Source organism: Aulonocara stuartgranti, assembly GCF_965226115.1.
Source record: "Aulonocara stuartgranti genome assembly, chromosome: 23".
Taxonomy (NCBI): domain Eukaryota; kingdom Metazoa; phylum Chordata; class Actinopteri; order Cichliformes; family Cichlidae; genus Aulonocara; species Aulonocara stuartgranti.
The window spans coordinates 20,120,176-20,142,194 of NC_138958.1; the positions used below are offsets into that span (position 1 = coordinate 20,120,176).

Below are 22,019 nucleotides of genomic sequence, written 5' to 3' on the forward strand. Positions count from 1 at the left end.
TCATAATTGCATGGAGTTTATTTCTGGCATGTTTTCAGTGCTTTTGTAAACACTCAAAAACACACTTTTTCTGAATGAAATTATCTTAAAATAGATTCAGTGTATCTACAAGAAAGTGGCATTGTTTTAAGTTTAGTCCATCAAGTCGCCAATACTGTACAAAAACAGCTTGTGGACAGTTACAACAATCACAGCCAGCAGAAAACAGACTACCTCATGGTGTTCATGCTCAGATCAAAGTGTTAAATCTTCTGGGTTTAAAGACTGTGGGTGAGTAATTTTATCAACTAGGGAAACTTTGCAGAGACTCCCAGTTCTGATCTAACAAATGAATGTCTTATTCTAATGAGATCCCAGAGACTACAAGACAAAACTGAAGGAATAAGACACAAAAATGTTGAGGTGTTTTATAACTAAAATAACTATCTGGTCTGCAGTGGGCTGGATTTAGGTAAAAATGTGACAGTAAGACTAACCTAAAGTCCATTCAGCTGGTATGGTGATTGACAGTTGAACAGATGTCGTGATAGATTAGCAAGTTTTCCAGCTTTGATAACCTCTCAGTTATTAGATTATAATTCATTAACTGACACACATTCATACAGTACTTTATCTATGACACCTGAGCAACCATGAGGCCCTGTACCTCCATATCCACAGCCACCTAAATAAACGGAAGAACTGAGAACTAAATACTTCCACTTGTAGAAGTTTAAGGTAGTGAGTACTTGACAGTGGCTGCTCTCTGATATCACAGTTTATCTCATCTGCTGCAAACTTACCTGCCACCAACATGAACTGAATCACCTGAGATGAACTGAGCTTCAGGGACTAATTATACTAAACTGAACACAGAGATGCTGAAGAACCAAAAGGACAAATGAAGTTTGTTGGAGTCCTGAATAAAAACCCAAACCCAGGATAAAGAGGTTCAGTGAATGGGGTGTTGAAGGTGTGGAGGTGGATCAGAGTGTCAGAGGAGACTCTGTAGAAGGACAGAGTGCCAGCGGGCCAGTCCAGATATACTGCTACAAATGGAGCTCCTGTATACCCATCCATCCATCCATTCGCTTCCGCTTATCCTTTTCAGGGTCGCGGGGGGCGCTGGAGCCTATCCCAGCTGTCATGGGGCGAGAGGCGGGGTACACCCTGGACAGGTCGCCAGTCTGTCGCAGGGCCAACACACAGGGACAGACAACCATTCGCTCTCACATTCACACCTAGTGGTAATTTGGATTATCCAATTAACCTATCCCCATAAGTTGCATGTCTTTGGACGGTGGGAGGAAGCTGGAGTACCCGGAGGGAACCCACGCAAACACGGGGAGAACATGCAAACTCCACACAGAAAGATCCCGGCCTGATGGTGGAATTGAACTCAGGACCTTCTTGCTGTGCGGCAACAGTGCTAACCACCGTGCCACCGTGCTGCCTCCTGTATACCCTTTATATTTATTTATCTGAGGCCAGAGAACCACCCTTTTATATACCCTTTTATATTTATTTAGCTATGCTCCTCTTCTGGGGTGGCTGTAGCTCAGGTGGCAGAGCAGGTCAGCCACTAATCAGAAGGTCGGTGGTTCGATCCCAGGCTGCATCCTGGCTGCATGCCAAATGTCCTTGGGCAAGATACTAACCCCGTGTTTGCCTACTGGTGGTGGTCAGAGGGCCCGGTGGCGCCTGTGTCCGGCAGCCTCGCCTCTGTCAGTGCGCCCCAGGGCAGCTGTGGCTACAATGTAGCTTGCCATCGCCAGTGTGTGAATGTGTGTGTGAATGGGTGAATGACTGAATGTAGTGTAAAGCGCTTTGGGGTCCTATGGACTAGAAAAGCGCTATACAAATGCAGGCCATTTACCATTTTCTGAATATTTCAATATTCATATATTGAAAAATATTGAAAATATACATATATTCATATATGAATATTTCTCGGAATAGTTCATCTCTGTTCAACAGCTTGTCTGGAAGTGCTAACATTTGCTGCTCATTCAATGCATAATCAAATCTGACCTGGAACATGCTCAGGGTACAAACATCTGTAGCAACATACACTAAGTTCTGAAATATTGTAATTGTGGTACTACTTTAGCAAAAAGCAAATTAAAAAATTCAAAGGCTAAAACGAATGGTACTGAGGGTAATGAACTCTATTGTAAAAAAAAAAAAAAAAGGGTCAAATTTTACCCAGACAGTATGGGACAGTATAGAAAGGTTTCTTTAACCCTCTCAAGGCAGGCGTTGCAGATTTGCAACAGTTAAAAGCTAACAACCTGATTACCCCACATACATATTTTATGAGGTTTTTTTACTCAGAAGTACCACTGCAGGTATTCTTTTGTGCATTAGCAACAAAAACTTAATTTGAGCCTGAGAGGGTTCAAGTTGAAGACCATAAAATGATGTTTGCTATTTGATTACACTTATAACTTATTCATTCATCAAAAGACATGGTGACATTAAAGTTTGGACGGTACAGAGAGAAATAATGAGACAAGACGCTATTTACACTAAACTGAACACAGAGAAGCTGAAGAATCAAGAGAGATCGAAAACCCTGATGTTGTTCTGAACACAAACCCAAACCCAGGATAAAGAGGTTCAGTGAATGTGGTGTTGAAGGTGTGGAGGTGGATCAGAGTGTCAGAGGAGACTCTGTAGAAGGACAGAGTGCCAGCAGGACAGTCCAGATACACTGCTACTCTGCCAGACCAACAATAGGAAGAGCAGATGAACATTTCTCTATTGTTGTGCCAAGCAAAGCAACCTCGTTTAGAGAAGCTGAGACACCAGGACTGATCGTTAAATCCAAATTCAATGTCATTTCTTTCATCTCTGTGCCCTTTTCTTGGGATTCTTTCATAACTCACTGATATGTGAACCTGTCCATTTTTCTCGACCTCCCAGTAACAGCGACCAGTCAGACCTTCTCTACACAGCACCTGGGGGCACCAGTCATCAAATCTGTCTGGATGATCAGGATATGGCTGCTCCTCCTTAACATATGTCACCTTCCTGTTGTTGTCAGACAGCTTAAGATTCTTGTGTACTGTGTTTGTGTTGATTGTGAGTTGACAGGAATCTGATGGAGAGAACAAACACAATCCAGTTGCAGTTATTGATCCATCATCTGTTCATTGATTGACACTTTGATGATGACTCCTGACATCAGAGATGTGACTGAGTGATGTGACAGTTTGAATATGGTTGAATGTGTGCTGCTTTGTGTTCATGAATCACATTAAAAACACACTTACACTTCCTCAGACCTGGTGTCAACCATTGGTCTCCTGAAGGCTCCACCCTGAGAGAAGGAGGGGGTTACATCCTGCACATTACATCGCTCTTTTACACACAAGGACAGACACACACATCTGTCTAAACTAAACAATGACAAAGATGTTCCTGCAGCTGCTACACACAAATATATCCAATTTATGTTCACTGCCTCTTGTAAGAGGAAAAATGCTCCTAACATCAGTGATTAACAGATCAGTCAAAATTTCGCAATAGTCCAATAAACAGATCAACAGTGAGAAATATTTTCAATCACTCCTCCCTCTATTAGAAATTGTCTGTGGGTGTAGCAGTCCTCTCCATACCTGAGAGTGTCCAGACTCCAGTCTGGATTCTCCAGTCCAGAAGACAAGAGCTTCACTGCTGACTCTCCCAGATGATTGTAGCTCAGGTCGAGTTCTCTCAGATGGGAGGGGTTGGACGTTAGAGCTGAGGCCAGAGAATCAGAGCCTTCTTTTGCGATCAGACAGCCTGATAGACTACATACACACACAACATATATGAAGGAAACTCCCAGGGAATTGCTGTGTGCTGTGAAATAATATGACATATTAAAATAAGAAGAGCAATAACTGAAACAGGGAGCTAGCAGCTATCATGTCATAGTATTCTAAATATCAGTATATATATCAGTCTATATCTGTCATTTGTGTGTTCATCTTTAAAGCCATTTCTTGTGCTGTGTTTTCAGATTTGATTCCACCTATTCAAATCTGTCATTGAGTTGGTTCTTATTAAGCATTTGAAGAGACGAGGTCCCCCCGCTTACACCAATTACATGTGAGAGAGGGTAAAAGGACTCAACATCCAGCCTTGTATGTTTAAAATGATACAGAATGCTATGAATAAATTATCTTAATCCGTGGTGCTAGTTTCAGTCGTTATGCAAATGTACTGTTCATAAGGTTGGGGAAACCTTCAATCAGCTGAGACTAAAGAAGTCACTTGGGTGAGTGATGAAATGTTTCTCCCACTGAAAACACTATGTCTTCATCTTAATCAAAAATATAACCGAAGTCTAATAATATGATTAATGAGCAATACAGTTTATAATGTCTGCTCCAATGTCTGGATTTTGTGTGTAGACATGATCCAGCTTCTGCCTTGTGAAAAGAAAAAATGTGTCTCCAGCTCATCTTTATATATGATTCTGAATGAAAAAAAAGGTATTAAGTATGTTGTGATTGTTAAACACAGAACCATAATTCATATGTGAGTTTGCTGACAGTTGATCATACTTAACTGCTTAATTGCTTCTCACTGAGAGTGTGTGTGAGTTGGACTTGGAGGCTGTGTGTGTGTGTGTGTGTGTGTGTGTGTGTGTGTGTGTGTGTGTGTGTGTGTGTGTGTGTGTGTGTGTGTGTGTGTGTGTGTGTGTGACATTGAGAAGCTGGGAATATAAAAAAATCTCTGACTATAACATATGTATGAGCTAATAAAATAAACTCTAGTAAGTATATTTACTATTACTATAGTTATCTATATAGTATAATTGACAAGCACAGAGTTTTGAAGAGAAATAGTAAGAAAAAATGATTCCTATGTATTTGAATTTAAAAAAGAATTATGTTAAAACTGATTTTCATATGAGGATGAGTTGATGATAAATTTAACTCAAGTATCAGAAGAAATCAGCATTCGTTCAGAGTAGGTTAATTAACTTAGTATAACTCAGGTGATTTAATTATTGTTTAAAAATCTGAGTATTAATCCCAAATTAGTTAGTAGCTCTTACAGGTTAGTCCAGGCTTTTAAAAGTTACAGACCCCTGTGGCTTAGTTTACCGAGTCACTAAAATAAAACCAGTCATATTCCTAGAGCACTGATCTAGATGGGAGCTGTCATTAATATGTGTTGCTGGGGAATCTTCCTTGAGCTACAAGGGTTCCTCAGAGATAAGAAGGATAGACATCCAGAATAGATGCAGTTAGAACTGAGCAAATCCCCTCATCTGTTGGCTCCATCTAAGCTCTGCACTCTCAACTGGATAATGCTCATAGGATCAGAGACTAGACTTTATAAACAGAGAGCCGAGGCAGATTTCGTGTACTGGGGTTCTGATTTCACAGATCAACATAGTTCACTTGATATCGTTCCCTAGTCCATCCAGCATGTGAACACTGGAATATTGTGAAAATACTTTTTTGTAATTTAATGTGGTATGGTAAACTTGTATGTATTCTATAGTGAAAGTGAAATATTTCAAGCCTGTGTTTTAACATTGATAATTGTAGCTTATAGCACATGATAATCAGAAATCTCAACTATGGTCATATTACAGTAAAAAAGTATTCAAACATTGTATAAGCAGTCTAGGTCAGTAACACCCAACCACAGTCATGGAGAACAGTGTTGATAGTTGACAGTTGTGCAGACTATGATGATTAACACCTTCCACAAAAAGTATAAAAATACAGACTAGCTCAAGGCTGCTATCAAATCACAGTTGGCTTTAGTAACACCAGACAAAGGTTTTCTTAGAGCTGTGGTTCATTAAGCCAAAATATTGACCCGATGATGAAAAGTAAAATCATCAAACTTATTATATTTTTATGAGAACAAAGTGAATATCTAAAAGAACGTCACCGAAGTGTCATTCAGAAGGAAAAGTCTAAAAATATTTGATCATCACAGTTCAAACATTTAAATGTATTGAAGGGTGAAGTGTTTAACAAGAGTATTACTAAAAGGTTTTTTAACCCTTTAAGACCTACCATAGAACCAAGTCCACCAGAGCTTACTTTATATTTTTACATGCTGTAGTGCCATTTTTGTTGCTATACATCAATACAACTGTTATAGCCCAAATTTTAATAATATGTTTGCATTAAGTCCATAGTAACTGCATAAATTGCAAAAAAGTGCAATAAACTACAAATAATTTCAAATTCGTTTTTGTCTTTTTTACATATATTTCTACTTGGAGAAATTTAAGAGGTTCATCCCTCAAAACTTTATATACAAAGAAGTTGCAAAAAATAGTTTACAACAACAGGAAATTTATTTTGAGTGTCTTCATAGTTTTATTTTTGAGATACAACAATTTTTATATACTGCAGAAAAAACTAAAAACAATCCTATGATGCAAATTTGCAAAGAAAACAGCATGTGCATCAAAATAAACTATTTAAAGCAGTGCAATTTGAGTTCTAAGCATGTCAAACATGACTTAAAAAAAAAAAACAGTATAGGCTTTTAAGGCCTACAAGTAAAAAACTACATTTTCCGCGAAAATGACGTCACTTCCGGTTTTGGGCAGGTAATGGGGGACATGCGATCGGTCACGCTGATGTCTATTTCAATGTAGGAAGTGTTACGAACAGCTGATCGCATTGGCAAAGTGTGTTTCTGGAATATTATGTTTTTCTTCCTGCAAGCGCTTTTTATGCAATTTTTGCAAAGCTATATGTGGAAGGAAACCGTGACCTAGGACAAGCTGATGGCATAAGATGTAAGTACAACTCCTCTGGTTTCATGTGCAAAAAAATATTATTGCGCTAGCTTACATGGTTCCGGTTCTACAGGTATTTAAAAATAGTTACGCAAAACCGGCTTTAAAGGGTTAAATGTGAATTCACAGTCACAAGCAAGAAGCAAAAGCAGAGGAAAATAATATAAAATCTTAATAAAACTAATATCCAAAATAAAGAAGGATATGCAACAATTAATTTGCAAATCATACAGTCTTACAAATTCATCTACATGTTATGAGTTGTAACAGATATGTGAATACTGACCTGAGACTTTCCAGTATACAATGTGAACTCTTCAGTCCAGAAGCCAGCAGCTTCACTCCTGAATCCTTCAGATCGTTGTTACTCAGGTCAAGTTCTTTGAGATTAGAGGACGGGGAGCTGAGAACTGAGGACAGATCTTCACAGCTTCTCACTGACAGGTTACAGATATTCAGTCTGCAAAATGTAAAAAAATAAAATAAAATAAGAGAAAATGGAAATAAGAAAATGTGTAGTAAGTTATTAAATACTCTCCACTGTCCACTAAGTAATGGATTGTAAAGAAACACCACTGTTTACTTACAGAGCTTTGCAGGAGGCTTTGGTCACTGGCAGCAGCCTCAAAAGAGCCTCCTCTGAAGCAGAGTATTTCTTCAGGTCAAACACATTCAGATCTTCTTCTGATGACAGTAAGATGAAGGCCAGAGCTGACCACTGAGCAGGAGACAGTTTATCTGTAGAGAGACTTCCTGAACTCAGGGCCTGTTGGATCTTCTCCACTAGAGAATGATCATTCAGTTCATTCAGACAGTGGAACAGGTTGATGCTTTTCTCTGCAGACAGATTCTGATTGATCTTCTCTTTGATGTACAGGATATTTTCCTGCTTGGTCTGTGAGCCACATCCTATCTGTGTCAAAAGACCTCGTAGGAGAGTCTGATTTTCCTTCAGTGAGAGACCAAGAAGGAAGCGGAGTAACAAGTCCAGGTGTCCATTTGGACTCTTTAAAGTCTTGTCCACAGCACTCACATAGAATTGTGTCTCTGCAAATTCTCTTGTTTCACACTTCTGGGAGATTTGATCTTCCAGCAGATTGATAGCAGACTTAATAAAGGTCAGATGGACATGAAGAGCAGCCAGAAACTCCTGAACACTCAGATGAACAAAGCAGAACACCTTGTCCTGGTACAGTCCTCTCTCCTCTTTAAAGATCTGTGTGAACACTCCTGAGTACACTGAGGCTGCTCTGATATCGATGCCACACTCTGTCAGGTCTGATTCATAGAAGATCAGGTTTCCTCTCTGCAGCTGATCAAAAGCCAGTTTTCCCAAAGACTCAATCATCTTCCTGCTCTCTGGACTCCAGTGTGGATCTGTCTCAAATCCTCCATCATACTTGACCTTCTTCACTTTGGCCTGAACCACCAGGAAGTGGATGTACATCTCAGTCAAGTTCTTAGGCAACTCTCTCCTCTTTTTGGTTTTCAGCACATCCTCCACAACTGTAGCAGTGATCCAGCAGAAGACTGGGATGTGGCACATGATGTGGAGGCTTCGTGATGTCTTGATATGGGAGATGATCCTGCTGGCCTGTTCTTCTCTGAATCTCTTCTTGAAGTACTCCTCCTTCTGTTGTTCAGTGAACCCTCTAACCTCTGTCACCATGTCAATACACTCAGGATAGATCTGATTGGCTGCTGCAGGTCGTGTGGTTATCCAGATTCGAGCAGATGGAACCAGCTTACCTCTGATGAGGTTTGTGAGCAGCACACCCACTGCAGTGGGCTCTGTAACATCAGTCAGGGTCTCTGTGTAGTGGAAGTCTAGAGGAAGTCGACACTCATCCAGACCATCAAAGATAAACAGAACCTGGAAGTCTTCAAAGCTGCAGATTCCTGCTTCTTTGGTTTCAGTAAAGAAGTGATGAACAAGTTCCACCAGGCTGAACTTTTTCTCTTTCAACAAATTCAGCTCTCTGAAAGTGAATGGAAACATGAATTGGATGTCCTGGTTGGCTTTTTCAGCAGCCCAATCTAGTATGTACTTCTGCGTTAAGAATGTTTTTCCAATGCCAGCCACTCCCTTTGTCAGGACTGTTCTGATTGGCTTATCTCTTCCAGATGTCTGGAAGAGGTCTTTTTGTCTAATTGTTGTTTCTGGTCTGTCTGATTTCCTGGATGTTGTTTCAATCTGTCTAATCTCATGTTCTTGGTTGACCTCTGCAGTCCCTCCCTCTGTGATGTAGAGCTCTGTGTAGATCTGATTCAGAAGGGTTGGGTTTCCGGCTTTAGCAATTCCCTCAAACACACACTGGAACTTCTTTTTCAGGTTAGATTTAAGTTTATTCTGACACATGATGGGGAATCCTAAAAGAATACACAAACAACATTTATGTAATATAAATAATAATAGTAATAATAATAAAATGGTCTACCACTTATTATATCTTTAGAGAAATCCTCTTACTATTCTCCAGACGTTGAGCCAGCACCTCCTGCTTCATTATTCTCAGGAAGTTCGCTGTGATCCGAAGAAATGCCTCGCTGCTGCTCTTCCTCTCCATCTCATGGTCACCCTGCAACAACTCCTCTGCCTGACTCTTTATGTAATCTGGACTCAGAACCTTCTGGATCTTTTTCAGTTCATTCTTCACAAAAGCATTGAGGTTCTCCTCCAACAGCTGGAAAACATTATTTGAATGCTACATTCACATTCAGACTGAAATCATTGAGAAACATCAGCCATGCATCAGCTATATGTTGGACATACTTTTAATGTAATGGTCTAGTTCTTTCTTTATTGCCCTTTATATTGAAGCAAGCAAGCATTAGCCATGATTGCTTTTTACACAATTATAACAGTATCTACTGATACAATATATGTTTTATGCCTCTCCGGTGAAGTGATTCTCCTGACCGGACTTACCGGCTACCTTGTTTTTCTCCTACAGTGAAAAGGGACATGGCGAATCAGCACTGGTGTGCTGGAAAAAGAACAGAACCTTGATATTCTCTGAAGTTCTGGTTATATTCACAATCCAAAGCTCTAAAAAAGGATAACTAAATATTTAAGTAAGTTGTAAATAGACTATACGAACAATAACCACATAATCGATGTGTGGTTATCATGGCTAATATTACCTGGTAAAGTATTTAGAAGATAAGACAACTAGGATTTCGATTCATTAATTGTTTTGCATATAATAACATTTACAACCACTTATAATTTAACAACATTACATAAATCAGTCAACGGTTACTTATTATTATTAACTTACAAAATATTGGCAAGATATTTTATCATCCAGATGAGCAACATAGGATTGGAATGATCAGCTGACTTTATCCACCTCATTTTGTTACATTAGACACCTTGAAATGTGTCCATACTAGCAAAAAGAGCATTAGCTAACGTCAGCCAGAAGAAAGCCACGTCAGTCAAATTCCTGGTAGCCCACACCCAGTCTTCAATCGATAAAACTTGCTTTCTCCCTGCTAAAGTTAGTTAACATTAGCTTAACTGAAAGTGCAAATAAACTTTCTCCTAGTTTTAATCTAATTCAATCTGTTTGTAGTCCTTATGTGGAGTTTCTGGCTGAATAAAGTTCCATCAGGAGCTAAATCAAATTATTAAGCTTTTCTTTTGAATTTTATTCTTTGTGAAAAATTGAAAAACTTACAATGAAATGAACAGAAAAAAACAAGTAATTGTAAACGTACAGACCTTAAATATGGAGTCCAGGTGTTTTTTATCCTGCGGGACAGTCGGACCAGTGGGAACATCTGACCTGGTGACACTGTAAAGAAAATTTCAAGAATTGGCTTCATTCAGTTTTATGCTTGGCAAGTGATTTTTATACACTTTGCCCATACAAGTATACAAGTTATATATATATATATATATATATTGTGTTGCTGCTATCAAATTCAAAATGAGCAACTGTTCTTGTTCAAATGACACATTTTTGTCATTTAAACATTTGATATATTTTCTATTTTCTGTGTAAATGTGTAAATTAACAACTATTGTATAATAAAATGGTTAAAAATCCATAAAAGTGGCATCACACTTGTTATACATTCGAATCACTTAAACTAAACCATCATTCTTCAGTAATAAACAAAGCCAACTAAGTATTGATCCTAAGATGTCAATCAGCTACTCAACAGGTGGAATATAAGGCAGCTTTGCTAACCAGCACATTTCTGCAGCACTAAAGATGTTGAACTACAAACAAGACAGAGAAGGCTAATAATACAAATAAATATGCAGGAATTACCTGAGAAAACACTCAAACTTAACGCAGACGAACACAAGGCTAAAAAATAGCACAAGAATCTATGTATCCTGCCAAAACAACTACTGGAAATAAACAGCCAGAAACCTCAAGATATAAAGGAGAAACATAACAATTGAATGTAACAATTAAAAAAACTAGATAACAAACAGAACTTTAAATAATAAGCAAGAATTCATTACAAAACCTCACAACTCTGGATCAAAGACCCAGGATTAGGAAAAATGTTTTTTTTAAGTTATGATTGTGACAAAAAGTAAGTGGTGCTAAAAAAAAAAAAAAAAAAAACAGAACCATTGTACAATAATTAGTTAATTAATGAAATAAATATCATCTTGGGGAGGCAGAGTTTCTCTGAAATAAAGATGGGCAGAGTTTACTGGTCTGCAACAAAATGCATCTACAAATTACTGAACAATTTCAGAATAATGTTCCTCAATGTAAATTTGTGAAGTCTGTGACTATCTCATCATCTACTGCATCATCGTAGGGTGCCAATGGAAGATCATCACTTGTTTCATTGGCAGATTTATTTCACTTATTTCAAGCAAGAATATCTTGTATTAAGTGAAAAAACTGCCAATGGAACAAGTGAAAATTCTCCAGGTCCAAGATGCACTGTCTAAAAACAAGTTTCTATATCTAACTTAAATGTTACTCTCTAGCTGACTTTCTTATTTTAAGTGTAATGAGATTATTTTGACTAGAAATTAGACAAATATACTTGGTAAGATTTTGAGTTTTTGCAGTGTAGGCATGACTCTGTCATGAAAATCACTGGATGAGCTAAGGAACACTTCCCCATGGCATACGCAAATGCAGGTTAAAGCTTTTTCATGCAAAAAAATAAGTAAGAAGTGAAAATAATCCAGAAATAGCACTGCTTTCTCCGGGCCAAAGCTTATTTAAAATGGACTGAGGAAAAGTGGAAAACTGTTCTGTCATCAGACAAAAGAAAATTTGAAATTCTTTTTGGAAGACATGGATCTTTCATCCCCCAGACTAAAGAGGGGGAAAAAACATGCAGCTTGGTATCAGTGTTCAGTTTGACAGCCGGAGCCTCTGATGTGTGGGCGTGCACTGGTGCCTATGGAACTCGCAGCTTGCAAATCTTAAAGGCACCATCAGTGCTAAACGGTTTTAGAGGAGCCTGAATGTAGAGCTGGCCTACCTGCAGTCCAGATCTTCAAACAACTAAAACCTTTGGTGCATCATAAAATGAAAAATATGACAAAGAAGACCTGGAGCTGTTGAGCAGCGAAAATACTATATCAAACAAGAATGAGACACCATTGCTCTCCCAAAGGTCCAGCAACTGGTCCCAGATGTTTATGGACTGTTGTGTAAAGAAGAGAGAGTTCTACACAGTGGCAACCTTGTTCCACTGGGCTGTGCTGCTGCCATCAAATTCAAAATGAGCTACTGCTCTTCTTAAAATGGTACATTGGCTTATTTAAAGATTTTATATGTTGTCTGTATTCAATTGTAAATAAGATGTGGATTTATGAGATTTAAAAATGATCAAATACAAATTTTATGTACATTTACACAGCGTCCTTAATGCAGTTAACTCTTTATTAACTTGGTTTTTCTGAGCTTTTCTTTTTTTCAACATGTTCGTAAATCTGTTTTTCATTTCAAACACACACTAGACTCATAAACTCCGTCATCAGCCGTGTTTTAGTTTTTTCTTCTTTGACTTTCACTAAAAACAAAAACACATCAAGCTGAGCTCATGTTGAAAAATTGACATACCGTATTTCCCGGACTACAAAGCGCACCTGAATATTAGCCGCACAAGCTAAAATCAGGGGAAAATCCTGTTTTGTACATACAATAGCCGCACCTGACTAAAAGCCGCAGGTGTTTCAATGTTGACTTATCATATGTAAGAGAATATGCACAAAGGGAATTGTCAGGAAAGAGATGGCTGTTTGGAGACACATCCCTTTTATTAATATTTTGAAAAACAAGTTATGGGTACATATTTGCACATGTAGTACATAACAGTAACCTATAGCACACCAGAAAAATAGATTCGGACTACCTTTTAGGCTCAGGTGCAGTGACACAGCTTTAACAAGAAGAAAAGTCAGTCATTCACCATCATCTTTCTCTTCTTCCTGCGCACTAAAACCACCAAAGTCCTCTCCTCCAGTGTCGGATACAAACAGGCTCAGGATGGCTTCGTCATCCACTCTCCGCTTCTCTCCTTCGTTGTCACTTTCAAAACCAAAGAAATCCTCGTTGTCAGTGTCAGAGTCGAACACCCTCAGAAGGGCCGTGGCGGTGTCCTCCTCTCCATCATGCAGCAGTCCAGCCCTTCAAAATCCGTTGGTGATCGTGGATGTTTTCACACTTTTCCACGCTGTCAGAATCCACCGGTGGAGTTGGGCATAACTTGCTTTTCGCAAGTTTATCGCCGCTCATCATCCACGCCTCCCGCTGAACGCGTAGCGCTACTTTGAAGTTTGTTTTTCGAGCTACTTCGTACGGCACTACGTTGCCTGGCGGACGGACATGTGACTAACATACCACTCTTGAACCCCGATCCTTCCGCCAGGCAACGTAGTGCCGTACAACAGCGGAACAAACAAAACAAATCGTCTTACGATATGACAAAAATCATGGACAATCCATAGAAAAGCCGCACCTGACTAAAAGCCGCAGGGTTCAAAGCTTGTGCAAAAAGTAGCGGCTTATAGCCCGACAATTACGGTATTCCTTTGTTAAGACATTTCGGAGCACTGTATGTGGAGCAAAGCTCATGTTTACCTCTCCGCAGTACAGGGCTGTCCTTTAAATTCAATGACCCGTTCAGCCGAGGCAGTGCTCTTCAAGGACACATTGCTAGGTTCAGGACTGGGGTCAGATCCAGCTGTAGTCCTAACTGTATTTCTGTAAATAAAGACGGTGCATTGATTTGAGGGCTCAGCAGTGCCATGGAGGTCAGAGAGTTTGTGACAGTTAGACATGGTCAACTCACATCTGAGCTCTAGTCTCACTCTCATCCTGCTTTCTAATAACATCAATATGATGTTCAACTGAGGCAGCAGTCTTCAAGGAGATGTAGCTGTGCTCAGGTTCATGTTCAAAATACAGAGTTTTTAACAGTTTACATAGTATGGAGGAAGCTAACAAGAAAGGCATTCTTCCTACACTAACAACTTTCTTTGTTTGCAGTAGTTTGTACTCGTTTGATGACGACAAAAAAACGCTCAGCTGATGATTCCTGCTGGCTTTGCTCCTCCTCTGATGGTTACCTTTGAATCTGAGATCATGTTGTGCTGGTTTACATGGTTCACAAAAGGGCTGCCACAAACGATTATTTTGATAGTCGACTAGTCACTGATTATTTTTGCGATTAGTCGACTAATTAGATCCATTGGACATAAAATGTACAGGATATTGCACCAGCATGCATCTGCTCTTATATAACTATCATTAGCTTAGTGTTTAAAGTGTTTAAGGTATGTGCTAACCAAAACTAAAGATAAGATGATGGTTTATTAAACTTTTAATGAAATTTGCAGATTGTCTTGGTGGAGTTTAATAAACTCAGCCGTCTGCTCCTTGCTATCTAAAATATTACAGGACACTGGAGTAAATTCTCTACCATCTCACACTTCTGTTTAATTGGTTTTCTGTTTGACGTTTATTCAACTGTGTGAAAACTAAAACTTTAATCTCAGCTAAACCGGTTTACTCAGGAACAAACAAAACACTGAAAAAAGCCAAGCAATAGCATTTTTAAGTTATCTAAGTGACTTATACTGTATCATGTTAAACCTTAGTAGCGAAAGACCGCGGACGGTTTGAAAACGATGTGCCGGGAGTTGAACCTTGACCCCCCGGCCAGCTCGTCTATGAAAACGTCAGATCACTTTTGCAAATGTGTGATGTCTTGATAAATTGAGCAAATATTTGAAGTTTACACAGCTACATTCTCGCCTGAAAATATCTGAAAACTTTATTTTGCAACCCAGAAAGAGTAATAACAGTAACATTAAACCTAAGTAGCTGCCGCCATTGTTGGAAACTGGAATTGACTGAGCCGCGCTATGAATTCTGGGATAGGTTGTGTCACGAATGATACACCCGACCAATCCTTCAGATCTGGGGGAAATTAAGGACGCATTTGCCTGCCGCATATGGAGAAGTCTTCAAGTTTGGACAGCCTTTGTCGCGTCGCTGTAACATAATCGGCCTACAAATGCGGCCTCTGAATTTGGACACAGACTGCTTCTTCTTTGGCGTTTAACAGGAGCTGGCATCCTTGTAAATGCATTGCTGCCATCTTTTGTTTCAGTCCGTTACTACACTCTTAAATCCTACTTATTCCGGCGTCTTTCAGCATCTTACAAAGCTTCAAAAGACGCGTCGACTATTAAATTAGTCGTCAACGTAATCGTGACTACTCGAGGAATCGTGGCAGCCCTAGTTCACAGTGTTTGTGTAATATGGGTAAGTTAACAATTACTGTATAATGAAATGGTTGGAAACAAATTAGAAAGGCATCACATTTGTTTTAGTGGAAGAATAAAAGCTGCTGACCTCGCTGAGTGGAAAAAGAAATTCAAGTCACTTAAACTAATTCATCATACTTCAGTAATGAACAAAGCCAAATAAGTGTCGTCCTAAGATATCGATCAGCTACTCAGCAGGTGGAATATAAGGTAGAGGCCGTCTGTGCTAACAAGCATATAAAGAAAATGAAGGTTTGTATGTCGACTGTAACCACCTGAGCAGAATGATAAAAACACAGACGTGAGGCCGATGACCTGCTGCTGCTAGCACCGCTGATGGTAGCAGTACTCATCTCTACTTTGGATTTAAAAAAGCCTTTCTTTACATCTAAAAGACATGATAGACACATTTTACTTGTCTTTGTTCAATCTCTGTATCAGGAAGCTGCCACTGTATATCAGTTCTATGCTACCTGGTCCTATAGACCACCTCAAACTCATTTCAGTGACAGAATCATACTGCAGGTCTCTGAAGTCTGTCCTCAGCTCAGAAGATCTGTTTTAGTTCCTAAACTGTATTCTTTGTTAACACTTGGTTAATTTAACAGGAACAGGAACCATTCAGATTCTGTGGGTAGCTGTTTTAGATGATTTACCTCTTTAATTCTTCAATAACTGTGTTTGTATCGTTTTAAAAAATTTTCTTAAATATTTTAAATTGTATTTGTCATTTTAAACTTGTGGTAAACTATTAAACTCTGTCATGTAAATAAGACCCAAAAAAGCCCATGTTCATGTTTACCTCCCTGCAGCAGAGGGTTGTTGTTTAAATTCAATGTGGCGTTCAACTGAGGCATCACTCTTTAAGGACACACAGCTGGGTTCAGTTCCAGGTTGGTTCCTGTGAATAATGATGGAGCAGTGATGTGAGTGCTGAGCTGTGACATGGAGAAGAGTCATGGACAGTTAGAGATGGTCATCTCACCTCTGAGCTGTGGTCTGGCTCTCATGTTCCCCACACAGAGTGGTTTTAGAGGGAGGGACTCCCTCCTCTCTGTCCTCACACTGATCCATGCTGCTGAATTCACATCCACATCAGCTCACACACACTTTCTACCTTTACCTGGAGAGGAAACACAAATCATCCCAGAACATACAGGATGCATTTAATGACACGAGTATCTAGTTCTAATCTAATCTCTCACACACCCTCTGTGTTTGAATGAAGGGTCTGCTGTTCTAAACTGACCAGCCTTTAGGGTCAGTGGGTTATAAATCCCTCCAACAATGAGTAACTAAAATCTGTGAACATGCATCACCTGTTTTTGACTGATAAGGAGGAAACTTCAAAAACAGATACCCTACAGGTTTCCCACATCATGTCTGCAACAAATCTTGAGCTATGGATTTGAATGTATAAATAGCATGTCTGACATTATTACAAGAAGAAAGAAGGGAGACTGTACAACACTTTGTTTAGAAGGAAAAAACATCTACTATCCCATAATATCATGCCCTGTTTCACCTAAGACATGAAAACATGACAGGCATAATAATTTAAATGAAAATGTATGTGAAAATAAGGAATGACCATTTGACCTTTACCTTCACTGTTAGGTCAAAGTTCACTTTGTCAAAGTTCGAGGTCAAAGGTTACCTTGATTTTTAACCATATTGAGCAATATAGCATATGAAAGGCCATTGAAAGGGCTGTAAAACACTAATTATTTTCAATATGACGCCCTACCACGTCACAATGACGTCATGACCTGCTGACGCCATCCTACTGTAATTAAAAACATCATTAAACCTCAAACTTTTACTTTTGCCCTCCTGTATAGAGCGCTTCTGAGGTCCACCTAAGTAATAACCAGCATTCAGTCGAGAGCAGCGTCTCAAAGGCCAGCGTGGATGCCGCTGCGCCCACAGCTGGCAACACTCCATCACTACAAGTTGTTACGATATTACTTCAGGGAGCAGACATGACACCGTCTTAGGTTTTAGCCATCACTTTTTTATTATCTCTACACCACCCTCCGGTGGCTTCCACATGAACTGCACCTTAAACAACAACTGTTCACTCATATCATGACACAAGTATCATAACAACACGCATGATTTTGTAATTCTGTAATTAACATTAACATTAACAACATCCTCCTTAAAGTGAAAGTGTTGTAAACATAACTTCTCACACGGCCAACATAAGACACGCAGGAATTTGACACACAATGAACCTGCTCTCAAACTTGACCTGAAAAGTATGTAAGGATTAACATCCCGACGGGAAACAGAAAGTAAACAGAAACAGATTTTATTATTTACCGACAGATGTAAGCTGTCTTTTAAAGTTGTGAGTGGTTGGGGTGACTGAGGTTGTGGTATTTAAAAACAGCGGTCGTTAGAGTTATTTGGGGAAAATGGCTGTGTTGCCTCATATAACGGAAACCAGCTGGAAATGCTCCGCCCCGACTAAAGTTACCAAAGTCACTGGAAGAGCCGAGCGGCGGCTTTCTGCTGATTCTATGTGTAGCAGAGTGAAAGCAGACACTTCTCTGACAGCGAGCATACAGTTGAAATAAGGGAAAACTTACAGTCCCGAGCACACGGTGTAAAATCCAGCTGCTCTACCAGTGGTCTTCTTCTTTGGCTATTAGAAACCGGCGCATTAGCGCCAACTGCTGCCAAATAAAATAAACTTCATTCTGATGAGGACTAATCAGCTATGACCACAAACGCATTTTATAATGAAATAATATCTGTAAGGGAACCTTGAAATATTCCTATTAATAATTAGTGTTCATTATTAATTCACTACCTGCCGTCACTTCTTCCCATAATCAGATCATTTCAATTCAATTGAATTTTATTTATTCACTTTATTTTATTCTTCACTTTGAGGTGCTTAATATTTATATGTACAATAATACAGAGAAAACACCAATGATCAGGCAGCTCACTATGAACAAGTGCTTGGCAACACCAGGAAGAACTCTCCAGCAGAACCAGGCAGCTGCCATCGCTGGTTTGGGAAGGATGTGAGGAGGACAGGACAAAAGGCATACTGTGGAGAAGTTACACGCAAGACAGCACAAATTATAATCAAATTTTCTTCTTCTTTCTTTAATTCTTTATTAAATCTTTATGGAAAGCAGTGTGAAGAAACTACTACTGCTACACTTACAGCTTTCAAGTGTTAGAAGTTACATGTCAAATAAAGCATCAGAAGTCCCTTTGATAGTGTCGTCACAGAGGGTTAATAAGAGACTGTAACATCTATTTTACAGATTTATTTAACAATTTAAACTAAAGTCCTTTAGCTAATAACCCATTTGTATTTGTAAAGGCTAAGCTTACGCTTGAAGCCACTGAGGTGTTTCTTGGCAGGGGTGACGCGATGTCACTGGTATGCATTAACTTATTAAACTTGATACAGTCCAATAACTCCAGCCATACTTATCTTGTCCTTTAGATTCTTTATTCCAACATGATTTAACATAACAGTGCAGCGGTCACAAACTGTTTGCTTCCTCGCAATCAACAACACACCTGGCGTTAATTATGTGCATCTAGTCTCAAACATAATAAGTTATGTTTGAGGTCTTCACTCACCCCGGTTCTGTTAGCCGTCAGGGCTGGGGGGCTGGCAGGAGGTGCTGGCCGTCAGACTGGGGTCTGGGATGCAGGGCCTCCCTGCTACTGCAGATAAGGAAGTGGTCCGCTTGCCCCTCTGGGGGCGGGGGCAATGGCGTGTCCAGCGGGGTGGCCTGGGGGGGCACAGGCCACCCCCCCAACCAGACTGGCCACCCCAGGTGCCACCCCAAAGGCAAAACAATAAAATTCAATCAAATATCAAATGTACGATTATGTTTTCACGGTGAAGCTCAGATATCCAGTTGTTTCTCCACTTTTTTCCTGTTTCAAAATCACCAGTTTGTGAGAAGATTATCTTCTTTTTTTAACAGGCAGATAAAGTTTTGCATTGGCATTGGCTAATTTGTCAATTGTTTGTTACAAATGTTCGTATTTTAATATTAAAAACTGTTTTTGCCCAAAACATATGTGCACTACATGGCAGTAAAAATACTATGCAAACATTGCTGTCCTTGAATGCTGAGTAAACACTGACAAAGCACTGATTGTATCTCTTGTACTTTATCAACGCAGTATCTAAAAACTTTGCACCGTAGTGGTTAAAATCTCATTCTAATAAGAGTTAAAAGTGCATTTGGTTATTAGGTTTATAGGATTATTGAATTATGGTTAAGGGTTGGTAGAATTTTTTTTTAAACATTATCTGCCAATTAAATCTGCCACCCTTCTCCAAATCTGTGCCCCTACCTGGCCCCCCCAACAAAAAATTTCTAGACACGCCACTGGGCGGGGGTACCTGGACTTGGGATATAGAGTATGTTTGGGGAGTGTGACTGTCTGTGCAGTGTCTATTTGTGTCTGTCTACATGTTGGGTGAGTGTCGAGTATTTGGTTGTGTATATGGGGGTAGGAATGCATGTTTGTGTCCGCGTGCGCCTGTTCGTCTGTGTCTATATGCCAGGTTGGGTCTTAGACTCAACCTCTCTGGGTACATCTCAGGCCTTCTAAAGTACGGAGGTCTATCTCCCCTCACCACACTCCCTGCAGGTGGCTGATGCCCTCAGACGTTGGTGTGTTGGTGGTCCTTGCCGTCTGGGGCTGGGCGCTCATGTATGTACCGGCTCACTCCTGATGGCCGATTGGTGGGGCCGGGCGCCTGTGGCCCGGCTGGGCTCCTTCCGGGGGGTGGGATGCCCTCAGGCCTCTGGCCTCTTGGCCTGAAGCTCGGTCCTCTCTGGCACAGCTGGCTGCCGGCAGAGCCCGTAGGCACGCCACTGCAACCCCCTCTGGCCTCTGCTCCGTAGCTGCGGGGTGACCTCTCCTTTGGGGCTCTACTCAGCTCTTCCTAGGAGGGTGGCACCGTTCCCCCCCTTTTGGTGGTCCTCCTCGGGTCCTTGTACTCTGGGGCCTCTGGATGTCTGGGGCCTGGATCTCCTCCATACCTGCTTCATACCCTGGTGGACGGGGCTATGGCTCCCCACACTCCCTAGCAGATCGTTACATGGAGAAACCTTTGGAATACAAGTATGCTGATCCACACAGGTATGCACACAGGTGTACACACGGGTGTTCACAGACGCGGACTACACCTTTCTTGGCTGCTGCCTCAAAGCACATTGTGCGCTGTCTATCTTGCGTGCTGCACAATATCGTTTATTATTTAGTATCTACTGTTATCTACTGCTAGCTAGTTTATTGTGATGGTGCGTTTTTTTTTTATTATGTTGCTCTTTGTTGTTTGCTTTCTCTTCTGTTTTTTTCTCCATACAGGTGATCCAGGTGTTTGTTGTTTTTTTTTTGTTTTTTTCTTTCTTCCCCCCCTCTCACCGTCTCCTCTCCCCTTTGGTTTTCTTTCTCTCCCTCTCTTTCTTTCATTCTTTCTCCCTGTCCTATCCCCCAGTCATGTCTGTCCCATTTGTAGCAACTGAAAATAAAATAAATTCATAATTATAATAAAGGTCAATCAAATGGACCAATATGGCAAGGCCATGATGATCCACTTGGTAAAATAAATCCGCTTGGCATCTTTCTTGGCCTTAAGACAACAATTCTGATGGCTAAAGATCCAAACGGGACACAAAAAAGAAAAAAGAAAAGAAAAGAAAAAAAAATTATGTGCATCTACCTTTAATACAATCACCAAAGAAAAAACACAAACGTGACCACTAACAGCATGCATAAGATAACAACCCAAAAAAATCACTCCTACAGTATTGTCACATTATAATACATCCAGTGAGGGACACAAATAAGCAAGCGAATTCATTATGAAAACAGAAAAAAGGCATGGCAGTCTCAGAACACCGGTGGTCCCCTTTGAGACAGGAGTTAAGACATACAGGCTGATGTATGTTATTGAAAAATATTAAAATAAATGGAGTATTTCACCAGGCTTAGGAACCCAATTTCCAAAACACATTCTGATTTGGCAGCAAAAGGTGTTTGTATGAAATTACAGCTTAATGATATTTGGAAACCCCTCTTTATTAGCAATAAAGAGCATATATTGTACATACTATTGTTTGAGTACTTACGATTGTTTTTTTGTACTTTTTATATTTTACATTTATATTTATTATTGAAACTTGCACCAAGGGAGTGGCACTCCAATTTCGTTGTACTCTGTACAATGACAATAAAGGCTATCCGGGGATGGGCGTCCAAGTACACACCGGCTCACTCCTTGGTGTCCGCATATCGGGGCCTGGAGCCTGGGGCTCGCTCGGGCCACTTCGGAGGTGGGGTGTCCCCGGCCTCTCGGCCTGGGGCTCGGTCACTCAGGCACGGCTGGCTGCTGGCGGAGCTCACGGGCGCGTCACTGCAACTCCCCCTGGCTTCTGCTCCGCGGCTGCTGAGTGAGCCCTCATCTGGGACTCTCCTCAGCTCTTTCTGGGACAGTGGCGCAGCTGCCCC

The 22,019-nt window shown here is 40.3% G+C and overlaps 1 protein-coding gene across 4 annotated transcripts; it reads right to left on the minus strand.

Moving 5' to 3' along the window:
• Nucleotides 1-1,025: 1,025 nt before the first annotated feature.
• Nucleotides 1,026-18,168, minus strand: LOC309700856 (NLR family CARD domain-containing protein 3-like). Of its 4 annotated transcripts, XR_014274783.1 has the most exons (12): nt 18,107-18,168; nt 16,498-16,635; nt 16,315-16,413; nt 13,822-13,944; nt 10,473-10,545; nt 9,216-9,429; nt 7,333-9,115; nt 7,032-7,205; nt 3,600-3,773; nt 3,255-3,301; nt 1,433-3,079; nt 1,026-1,040 (listed from the first exon to the last, which is right to left on the minus strand). XR_014274783.1 is itself a non-coding variant. In XM_082524724.1 (11 exons), the coding sequence occupies exons 2-11, from the start codon at nt 16,584-16,586 to the stop codon at nt 2,508-2,510; spliced, it is 3,348 nt and encodes a 1,115-aa protein (XP_082380850.1). In that variant the 5' UTR covers nt 16,587-16,635; nt 18,107-18,168; the 3' UTR covers nt 1,093-2,507. The 4 variants fall into 4 exon arrangements, 3 of the variants coding, with proteins under 3 accessions (XP_082380850.1, XP_082380851.1, XP_082380852.1); XM_082524724.1 differs by lacking the exon at nt 1,026-1,040 and having other exon boundaries at nt 1,093-3,079; XM_082524725.1 differs by lacking the exons at nt 1,026-1,040; nt 13,822-13,944 and having other exon boundaries at nt 1,093-3,079.
• Nucleotides 18,169-22,019: the final 3,851 nt, after the last annotated feature.

Coding starts and splice junctions, on each gene's coding strand:
- LOC309700856 (XM_082524724.1), bottom strand. CDS start 16,586: ATGGATCAGTGTGAGGACAGAGAGGAGGGAGTCCCTCCCTCTAAAACC. Junction 10,546..13,821: donor CAGCCCTGTACTGCGGAGAG/GTAAACATGAGC, acceptor TTTTCTTTACAG/TGTCACCAGGTCAGATGTTC. Junction 9,430..10,472: donor ACCTGGACTCCATATTTAAG/GTCTGTACGTTT, acceptor AATGTTTTCCAG/CTGTTGGAGGAGAACCTCAA.